The 11,764-nt window shown below is 38.4% G+C and overlaps 2 protein-coding genes across 2 annotated transcripts in view; both read right to left on the bottom strand.

The window, feature by feature from the left end:
• Nucleotides 1-2,680, bottom strand: part of LOC129437200 (protein NLRC3-like) — a 196,869-nt gene extending 194,189 nt beyond the window's left edge. The window contains exons 1-2 of the mRNA XM_073865739.1: nt 2,601-2,680; nt 2,279-2,395 (exon numbers count right to left, since the gene is read on the bottom strand). Coding sequence (XP_073721840.1) covers nt 2,279-2,395; nt 2,601-2,632 — 149 coding nt within the window. The 5' untranslated portion in view covers nt 2,633-2,680. The remainder of the gene's footprint in view (nt 1-2,278; nt 2,396-2,600) is intronic.
• The window catches only part of LOC141363207 (protein NLRC3-like), a 261,612-nt gene that overhangs the window by 185,166 nt on the left and 64,682 nt on the right, over nt 1-11,764 (bottom strand). The window lies entirely within an intron of this gene.

The following is an 11,764-nucleotide window of genomic DNA, read 5'->3' as shown; positions in this document are numbered from 1 at the left end:
TCCGCCGTTATTGTTGTTGCTGTTACGTGTGACGCTTCCGACACGTGATGTGTTGACGTTTTCGCTTCACAAAATATACGGATTGGCTGTACAGACGAAACCGCAAGGGTGTCGGTTTCAGATTTATCCACTTTAGGACCCGGTTTCAAAAAATAGCGTATTCAGTCTCCCAAAACGCCGGATCCGTGTGGATGAAACGCCAATACGATAACAAATTTATGCGTATACAGTGATACGCGTCTCCGTGTGGACAGCCACTTAGACTGCGTGTGGCAGAGAAACGGGTAATAATCCACCAACAAATGAAAGAGTAATTTCTGAATTCCAGTGAGGTGCAGGTCTCTCTCTCTCTCTCTCTCTCTAGCTCGCGTGCTCGCTCTCTCTGTGCTCGTGCAGCTGAGTCTCAGGCATTCAGAAGTCTTTCCAACCGTGCGTAAGAAACTGTTCCGCCAAATAAAGAAAGGAGTTCCCGCACATAATGCTGTTAGTTGTTATAAAGTTTAAGTTTTCTCGCGTTTATATCAGTGACGCGTGCACAGCTGGAGCGATGTAGTTTGACACGACGTTAGCTCACAGTACACACATCTATTGGTTTAGAAAGACGAGCAAGAGACGCAACGGTAAAGGTGCATTCAGACCTGTGCATTCAGACCGCCACCGGCGAGAGCGTCAATAAAAGCTCTGGCTGCCCTGACAACGACGCTAAAGAAAAGTTGTAGTGGACGCTCTGACGCTCGAATGCATTCTCTGAACTCCTCTCAGGCGGAGGTTTCCGCCTTCCGATTGGTTGCCGGTGAACATTTCCGCCTTCCGATTGGTTGCCGCCGAACCGCGTCATATCTCATTACCATAAAGTTGAGCTGATTTCAACTCTCCTCGACGCTCACGCTGTACATGACGCGCCGCTGCTCGCCGGAGCTCGCTGCCGGCTCTCATTGAAAATGAATGACTTCCGGCCACTTTGACGCTCTCGCCGGTGGCGGTCTGAAAGCAAGACGATCTCAAATGATCATCCCCTGATAGCATCATTCATATTTATAATCATCTTATCTTAAGATCTTATATACAGGTATGTTCCCTGTCTGTTTTGTGCATATTCATGCTTGTTCGTTTTACATGCTTATGTATGCATAAATACTATATACAATGCATACTATATCTTCAATAGCCTACAAAATAAATGACTGATTAAAAAATAAGATTTTGTCTATAAAGACTTATCTTTTGTTATCATGAATGCATTTTCACTTTTAAAATAAACTTTAACGTCTTATATTTTTAAAACTGTGCTGAGCATTTGGTTAGTGAGTGGCAATGAATTTTCTGCAAATTTGTATATGCCAAAAACAATATAAAGCTTATAAACATATACTTTCACACATTTTGCTGTGTCTGGTTGTTAAATAAAGTGTCTTGAGTTTATGCTTAAGTGGGCTCAGTGATATGTTAATAATGATATTATGGTGTTGTGTGATGTAGATTACTAGATATTTCACTTAAAGGTGCAATGTGTAATTTTTAGAAGGATTTCTTGACAGAAATGTAAAATAATATACAAAACTATATTATCAGGGGTGTATAAAGACCTTTCATAATGACCAGTTATGTTTTTATTACCTTAGAATGAGACGTTTTTATCTACATACATGAGGGTCCCCTTACATGGAAGTCGCCATTTTGTGCCGCCATGTTTCTACAGAAGCCCAAACTTTTTTACTAAGTTGTCTCCGATGATGACACATGGTTGTCCGGTGGCGGCTACCGTAGCTTCTCTATATGTTTCAAAAACGAGAGGTGAGCAGTGGACTGAGCCGTTGGTTGTAATTTTCAACCTCACCACTAGATGCTACTAAAATTTACACACTGCACCTTTAAAAAAAGAGACTATAAATCGAGGGTATGGGGGGCCTAAAAAACCTCTCAGCCCCAGGGCCTCACATTAGGTTAAGGCGGCCCTGACTATAACGATAAAGATACAAGTAAAAGTGTCGTTGTGATCACTTGCGGAGCGATTTTTTTCTAACCGATGAACGATAAACCAATGAGAGCCAATCAAATCTACTTGAATCTAAAGTGCACGCACACGCAGCATATTTATACATTTCAATATAAACAATTACAGCAAGTGGAGAGATTTTAATACAAAAACTGTAAATTTAATGTGTCTCTTTGCATGAATATGTCTGATAATGAAGAATAATTTCTCATCTCTTTGACAAAATACACGATTGTAAAAAAATTTTTAAACTACAATCATAGTTTTCAAGATATTTTATACCTGATGTGTGCAGGCTGTGTTTCTTCACTCTTAAATGTTATTGGCTCAGGCATAGACAAATCACTCTTCATAGACACACAACTGAACTCTGAATCTGATCTCTTCTGATGATCTGAACTATAACACACAACAGATTCAACAATTAAAATAACATTACAAATATTTTTTGCAGATGCTCATTATAAAAATAAGCCATTATAGTAAATAATACCTATAAAAATAATATTTTCATATAAGTTCATTTAAAAGGTTATTAATAATAATAAAGGTTATTTAATTGATTTGTATTATTTTAATACTTTAAAGTGTTTATATAAAGTACCTGCATCCTGGAGATGTTTGTGTTTGATCCATGATGAAGCTGCAGAGGTGAATCTGATCAATCTGATGTCCACAACTAATACTGAATGAAAATAACATTCAGACACAAAATAAACTTAAAATCAAAGTGAATAAACATACATTATAATTCAGATAAATCAATCCTGAGTGTTGAAGAAACAACTGCCTCAACACAACATTTCCTCACATTAACACAATATTAACACAAATTAAATTAAGAATTATGTTAAGAAAACTTTCAATAAATGACACTAATATTAAGATAAGAAACAAAAATATAAATGAATAAAGATTTATAGAAACTATGAATGATGAAGTAAAAAGTGTCTGATCTCACCTGAACAACAATGTAAAAGCTCATAGCAAGAAACATGAAAGATGTCATTAAAAATCTGAGTTATTCATCAAATATTCAACTTTAAACTCATCATGAAATACAAGTGAAAACATTACTATTGTGTTGATTAAAAATTAATCTCATCTTGATTTATGTTTAAAACATAACATAAATGATGATTTTACTTAAACACAAACCTATAAACAGTAAGTTCAGAAAACTGAAAATAATGTTGAAGTCTCTTAATGTTTTCAACGACTTTAAATATTGATAGATCAACTTGTTGAGAGTAATTTTAAGATAAGAAATGATTGAACTTAAAAGAGTCTTATTATTTGGATTTAAATTATACCAATCTACCTTTTTATGTAACATACTTAAAACAGTTATGATCAGTCTTGAAGAAAAAAAATTGATGACTAACTTTTAAGACTGGTCTTAAAGTTTTATGCAACCGGCCACTGAACACTCGCTGTCATCACAATCTGACTGGATTCACTTTCTCAAAATACTACAACTTTTACATCAACTACACACACAAAAATACCTGTAAAGCTGTTTATACATGTTATATTAATCACTATGATCATCGATATGTTAAGAAATCAACTCTACCTGTTCAAAATGACGGAAAATAAACACGAAACAATTTACTTTCACTTTCATCTGTGACGTCACTATTGTATGAGGAAGTGTTTGAGGTGTTTCTCCCTCTGCTGACAGTAAACAAACATTAAAAATCTGATTACAAATAATTTAACAGATTTAATTTATAAACGAGACTTAATCATTAATGTGAGTCAATATGTTTACATTAACTGCATGAAACAAAGAGCACATCAGCATTAACAATAATTAAACTCAAATCAAAATTAATCCTCTTTTGTTTAACTAATGTAAACCTAATAAAGTCATATGAGTTTAATATAATGTAGACTAAGTGATATTTTATTATTTGTGTGAACTACATTTACATTCATGTATTTATCATAGTGTGAACTTTATCAAGTGTTTGATTTAATAAACACAGTGAGGTCTTAAAAAAACACACACTTTTAGTTTAAAAGATTAATTGTAGATAAAATATAATTGTGCTAACATAAACATTTCATTGAATAAAAAGACAAAATATGAAGATAATTATCAGACATTATACATTAAAAGATGTAAAGAAAACTCCGCCTCCACTGCCACCTACAGGACATTTGTGTTATTACAGTTATTCTGCAGTGTGTCATAGACAATAGAAACATTATTCACAGTTTCTTTATTTTCTCCACTGAAATCTAAAGTGTGTGTTGAATGTGCAGATGAATGAAATGTATAAGATAACTGATGGTGCTGTTCTCAGATCAGATGCAGGGACACTGAGAAACATCATCAGCAGCACATCCGGCCTGTATCAGTGCACTGCGTCAAACATCATAGGAAAGAGCACCTGTGTCCTTAACCTGCAGGTTGTAGCACGTAAGTGTGTAAGGAGAGACATTACAGACACAAAGACTGTCACATGATCAGATATGAGGTCTGATCACAGCTCTGTCTCGTATCACAGCTCAGACACAGAGTGTGGGTCTGATCACCGGCCGGCACCATCGCCACGAGCGTTCTGGCTGTGATCATCTGATGTCTGCTGGTCACACATGTGGATTATACAGGACCCTTCGGAAAGATTTTAGTAGATTCTCATTCCAAATGGTTGGAAATTTATCCTGTAACAACTTCACAAACTACCATCATGAAAATGAAACTGTGTTTTAGCACACATGGATTGCCTAAAATGATAGTGACCCCCGTTTCAAATCTCTACCTTTCCTTGATGAGACCACCCATGACACAATCTTAATTCATTTTTGTTCATGTTAATGCAGTAACTTGTAGTACTTCTTCTATCAATTATATCAGCTGTCCATACAGTGATTTTTTCAGTTTATACACATCAGTTTTGTATTACTTTGAGATTTTACCTCGTAATCATCTGGTTGTTTCATATAAATGTCATTTTATTGGCTCATGTAAATATGTTGTCTTTACATCCATTTGATGAACAATCATATTTTCCTGAACTGTTTTCTGTTTCAGTATCTCGTCATTCTGGCAGTTGTAGTAAAAGTCTCGTCATGGTTCAAACCTCTCTCTTGACTTTAACCTTTGACATCATATCGTGCTTTGTATTTGTCTGTTCATCACTGTTTTTCTTAATAGTGTAGACACACTTACCCCTCACTAATTCTTTATTTTCATGTAGACTGGTCAGGGTAAATGTTACACTTTCCTTTAATGACTTCATCTCTTCATCTATAATCTTAACTCACTCATCTGTCTTCTCTGATGTTTCAGTTTCTTTGTATGTTTTGAGGTTCATTGAATACAAGTTTGTAATAATAATCAATGTCAGCTACATCACCTTGAAAACTACAAACATAATCACTTAAATAATCTGACCTTTACCTCTCTCTGGCAGGATTTCTCCTTTGTTCAGTTTCATCATCTTTTTTTGTGTGGTTTTTGCTTATTCACTGTTCACTGAGTATGAATTTACTGTTTTGTTTTTACATTTATTTTGAATTAGGCATAAAATGTGTTGTGTTTTATTGTAAATTTATTATAAAGTTTGTGTTTGTCCACTAGAAGTTTGACTCTGACATTCAGAAAGCGTCTGACAGATAATCAACAGCGATAGACCAAAGCTGAAATGTCAAGTTTATCATTTTATTAAACTTTATGTCACTGTATTAAAACTGTGAATTACGCTCATTTCATCTTTACAGTCATCAGTAGGACTGTAATCAGGACGACATACAACTGATGTCTGCACAATTAATATCCGTAATATCATATGAAACATTTTATTTGTTTTCTGTATTTATAAGATTTAAAAGTGATTGCATTGTGATTTTATTTACATTTCATTCAGTGTCTCAACTTTTTTGTAATTGATCACATAATCATCAAAAAGTCCTGCAGTCAGATCCTGAAGAACACAAAAGCAAAGACGTCCAATATTTGGATTTAGAGATAAATGAGCTGCGAGTCTTCAATGTTGTGCTGAACTTGAACACATTTCAGTTTAAGATGAAGTTAAAAACCCCAACAGTGTAGAAGAAGAGGAATCTTGTCAGTATTTACTTCAGTTTATGATCCTATGAGATTTCTTGCTCCTCTTACACTGACTGATAAATCGCTCTTATAGGAAATGTGTAGACAGAAGCTGAGTTAGGATGAAGATTTACCTCCAACACTTCAAAGTCAGATTTAGATAAAGTCACAGATCAGATTATGTACTGAATAATCAACTCATACAGTTAAGAGGAAGTGATGTCACTATTGTGTCTTCTTATTCACCAGCAGATCATACTGAAGATCAGACATCTTTACCATTGATTGTCAGTCCTAAAAATGAAAGAGAAAGTCAATCAGATATCAGATCATCATCAGTGTCAGATGAAGAGCTAGAAAAACAAACTATTAGTGCTATCAGTCAGTGATAGAAATGAAATCTTCAACATAATAAACATGTCAACAATCTGTTTATCACAGATGTCACAGGGTGACTTAGGGCGGAACCAAAAAGGGAGAGGAGAGGTTCCGCCCGGACAGAATTTTTAAAAGCACCTTTCACTTCCCAGTCTCCCTGGCAACACAAATCAGGAAGAAACGAGCCACAGGTGCAGCCAATTTATGTAGCAGCTCTGATTAGAGGAAGAAATGAGGACGGGCCACATAAATGGAGCTGTAGCAGCACACAGGAGGAGAGTTGTTTTGGGCACGAGCTCCATGGTTGCCTAGGGCAGAAAATCACACGCTCCATCCTTAGAGGAGCCGGAGGGCGCCGTTGATCCACGGGAGCGCTTATAGCGCGAGGAAAGAGTGCGGCAGCCAAGACAGGCGAAAAGAGGACGGAGCGGTGATAGTTAAAGGAGCACTGCACCAGACCTTTTTGGGGCTGGAACTGTTGATTAGTGATGGCCAAACGAGGCTTCCTGAACCAATGAGGCTTTCCAGCCCATTGGTTCGCCAAAAGGTTTATTTACCCGAAGCCTCATGAAACACTGTGCTCTCCAGTGACACCTGCTGTGTAAAGCAATGTATCGCACACGCACACAAATCTATTCATTTTGAGCAACCAAATTGTCATGGTGTGGGCTTTTGAATAAAGTATATTGTGTTAACCTATGCACACACAACTCACACATACACAACTTTGTGTTCAACTATACAGTAGTTCTTGAGTTAGTGATAACAGTGAATGCACAAAATAAAGAAATGAAGAGTTTCGTTGCAAAACGTGATAAATACATTTTTTAACATTTTTGTCAAAACATGTGTATTATTACGTTATCATGTTATTATTTTGTTTTATGGTGCTACTTAGCTGTATTTTTTAAGTTATGAAGGTTTAAATCAAAACAAACCAACTGCAGTTGCATTGAAATTAATTGGAATGCACAACCAAAAAACAAGATTTCTGAACAATTAAAAAACGGTGGTTATCTCGTTTTGCAACGAAACTCTTCAAATTATCGTGACTGTGCAGTGCTTGAACTGGGGCTGCAATAGTGCAATGCAACACGGAAAAGGGTTTACTGGTTTTTATTTAAAAACAAAAGTTTTTTAACAGTATTTGGATTGAGGCGGTTTCTGTTTTTAGAAAACACCCTATCACAGGGCACTGATGATGCTGGACAACATAAGAAGATCGGTGCTAGCTTATATAAATTGGGATATTGGACCTTCTGTTTGTTCCAATATCCCAATGGATCCTCAGTCCTTCTAGGTTATCCCTAATACAGTCTAGTCTTATAATAATAATAACAGCAGCAATAATATATATAATAATAACACTACTACTAATATAGGCTATATAATATAATTACGTATTATAGGTATTAGAACGAGACATATGCTAATTTACTCTAATGATCTAATGAACTAGGCTATGTATAATTTACTCTAATAATCTACTAAACTAAGTGTAATATAATATATAATACAGGCTATGATATATAATGATAACTATACTAGAAACTCACTACAACCTCGCCACTACTCGCTACAACCAACAATTTAACATCAATGCAAACGTACTGCAAAACCCACAAGAGGCGCGAGTTTCGAACCGTAAGCGAAACTCAGAATGAAGCAATGACGTATTCAACAGAAAACGAGGCCTCGTTTGTCATCGTCACGTGATTTTCACGGAAACGATACAAGCCTCGAATCGGGGCTTCATCTGGAACGCCCCTTTTTGCTCGACACAAGCTCCGGAGCCTCGCTTCAGATGTCCCATCACTACTGTTGATTGTGAAGACATCGCGAACCTTAAAGGTTGTGAGGAGAACGGATTACATGACAAATTGAGACAAAGTGACGAAGGGGATTGGAAACGGCATTGTTGAGAAGGAGGACGGCCCTACCCCTCATAGAGCGTGGTGGGTGAGCCGAGGAAATACTTACCGAAGCAGACACAACAACGACACCACTAGCTGGGCCGCATATTTCCATCGCCAAATCTGAACTAAGCGAAGTGAGGGAAGACGGGCGTCTTTTTCGTACACTTGGAGTGGTGGGTGAGTCTTTGTGCTGTGGAAACCTTTATTTTTGACGTGGTGTTGTATATTGCTGTGGGTTGCTGTGTATTGCTGTGTGTCTTGTCAGATCAACCCCCGCCTTCACGCACTTCGTCGAGGGAAGACAAAGAGGCTGCTGGCTTTGGTTAGTTCAGTACAGCAGTGGTGTAGTCTACGTGATACGCAGGTATACGCCGTATACCCACTAGAAATTGTCAAGGATTTCCGTATACCCACTAAAAATAGCTTGATGATGCGTAACAGCATGGTTTTCTGACATTTCAAACTTTTAGTCATAATTCAGATGTAAAGCACTGACCAGTAGCATGCTACACTTGCTATTTTAGCGGGTTGAACTGCATATATATTAGGCTATATATTTGGTGTGTTTGAATTCCTGCCGAACTGCGCGATCCAATTCGCGTATGAAATCAAATTACCATAGCGGCGCGAAAGTGACTGGGGAGCAGACTGGTGGTGTGGCACCAGAAGAACCCACATGCGAGTGACAGCAAAGTACCGCGAGAGCGATTGCAGTTATCACATGGAGAAATCTGCTTTGAATCGCTCTCGCGGTACTTTGACATCACCAAAGGGTCTGCTTAGCGCCAAATGAAGTCGAACCTGCAGTGTAGCTGCTCACGCGACACTGTAAACAAACCATGTGAAGTGAACGAGCTGCTGCAATATAAAATCCGGAGAGTTAACAACGCACATGTGAGAAAACAACATTTAAAACATCAGTCCAGTTTATTACTTTATCTGGAGGTAAGGCTCCAAATGCAATAAAATAAGCCCGTAATTATATCCTGATGGTTTTAGCTTTCAGCATGTTTGCTTGTGGTTCATCGTTCAAGATGTGATCTTAAACTTTTGTGAGGAAAATCATGTCTTTGTTGATGTTCAGTTCAGACTTGCAAATTAAAGATAATTTTCTTCACTTTGGTTTGGGTGTCTAATATTAGGCTACATGATGGTCTTGTAATAATAATTAAGTAAAAGCCTATTTTCATTTTTAGACACTGCTTGTATTATATGCATAAAATAAGCTTTTATTTCAATGACTATGCAAATTAGAGTTAATTCATGGTCATCTTAAATGTGTATTAATTAAAAACATTTACACCATTAAATTACACATGGTAATGTTATCAATAGTTGTCAGATAATAGCTATTGAAAGAGTGGATATTTTTCTTCTTCAATGCATGTGTTAGCCACGGATTGAAGATTGTAAACAGTTTATTTAATTTTAATTAACAGTTGAGTAAGTTTTGGCCCTGAGTTAGATGTTGATTAACACTAAACCAGTCTAAAAATCCATCCAGTTTCCCCAGCTGTAAACCCATTGACTGTTAAAGTCTTTTTTTCTTATCATAAACTGACATGTTGATAACACATTCAGTTTATGTGTTTATGAGTACACTTTCAGAATGCTCTCGATTACATGAAGATCCATACTGTATGCATCTGTAAGTGTGGTGGTGCTTATGGGGTGTCACTCTGGGACGAGTGAGCATAAGGGTGAGAGGGAAAAATCACAGTATACTCACTACAAAAATCTAGACTACACCACTGCAGTACAGCATATGTTGTGAGCGTGCTTCGGGCCTCCAGAAATAGGACGGTGCCCAGAAACGATTTTCCCCCGTCTAGCCATCGGGCGGATGTGAAGAGTGGCGGTGAAGAGCCGAGGAAACAGCAGAGGCGTGAGTACGATTTGGGGCTATTATTGTTGATGTTTCCAATTGCATAAACATTGTTGTTGCAGAGAGAGAGGTGACGTAATTCCATCGTCCCGTGGCCTCTACAAAGGGGCGCCCCTGTCCAGAGTTCGAACGCCTGATGGCAATGAGGAAAGGGCAGCGCTCGGCCCGGTGAGACGTTGGGATATTCCACCCCTCTGCCACCATCTAGCGGTCGTGAGGGTTCGCCCCCGACGCCACCTAGGAACTACTTACCCCATCGCACGCCGCGCCGACTGCTGTAAGTCCACCACTGCTGCCTGTGTGCCTATTAACCTCTTAAGCTGTCGATCTATAGAGACGGAGCATGCACTGTATCCGGTAGACCTGTGAGTGAATATTCTGAGGAGAAACCAAGCAAAACCTGTACTTACGGTACGCTGAGTCCAGCCGAGAGGTGAGAGCCATTTCAAAGCAAATTAACTGTGCTTCTGTGTCCAAGTCGATAGCTGTGGAGAGAAGAGGAGAGAGAGTGAATATTTTGAGGAGAAACCGAGCAAAACCTGTACTTACGGTATGCTGAGTCCAGTCGAGAGGTGAGAGCCATCTTAAAGCAAACTAACTGTGCTTCTGTGTCCAAGTCGATACCTGTGGAGAGAAGAGGAGAGAGAGTGAATATTCTGAGGAGAAATCGAGCCAAACCTGTACTTACGATACGCTGAGTCCAGCCAAGAGGTGAGAGCTAGTCCACACCAAATAAACGGTGTCTCTCTGTCCCAGCTGCTACCTGTGGAGAGATAGGAGAGGAGTAGTGAGTAACCTGACCAAAATTGTGTAACTACAAGGGAGAGCCTCCACGAGGAAGATTCAGGTACGCGACCAAGATAATAATCCCCCACACTCATTCTGGTTCTGATTCTGCCTCCAGGAGGAAGAAGGAGCGCGCCACGGATTACTAAGGCCAGGCCGGAGCCTGAGTCCCACGTCCCGGACCCCCGTTGGCCCCTTGCTTCCCGTCATCCCCCGGCTGAGGCCCACCTGGAGGGCAGAGCTAGATTTTAGTTTTAATTCCCCCTTTCCCTATTCCCGAAGACATTTTAAATATTTAAATTCAATAAAGATTGTTTTATACCTACCTGTTCTTGTGTTGTCTGGTCATTGGGTTGCCCTTGGGGACCTCCTCGAGGTGGAAGTTGAGAAGGGGCGTGGCTTTAGCCTATTAGCAGCCAGCCCCTGGCCGTGACACATACACATGAGCTACAACAATACAAAAACACATTTCATCTATTTCCTCTGAATATTTGATTTCAATGTAAGAGATGAATGTATTGATATGTATGTAGTATAATATAATGACAGTTTTATGAGTTCACACACAAACAGTAAGAAAATGAAGGTGATGCTTTATTTTAAAAGTCCTGGAGGTTGACAGTCGTGTAAATAAAGAGAAACAGCATCAATGTCAAAGCTCGACAGAGAGTTGTGTGAAGTGTCCATCAGATTTTAAGAGTTGACTTTCTCTTCTTTTTTCTAATCTTCATCTCTATCATTTA

The sequence above is a fragment of the Misgurnus anguillicaudatus genome, unplaced genomic scaffold (assembly GCF_027580225.2).
Source record: "Misgurnus anguillicaudatus unplaced genomic scaffold, ASM2758022v2 HiC_scaffold_33, whole genome shotgun sequence".
Classification (NCBI taxonomy): domain Eukaryota; kingdom Metazoa; phylum Chordata; class Actinopteri; order Cypriniformes; family Cobitidae; genus Misgurnus; species Misgurnus anguillicaudatus.
Note: the sequence above shows the minus strand (reverse complement) of the source record. Positions and strands in the feature narration are given on the sequence as shown.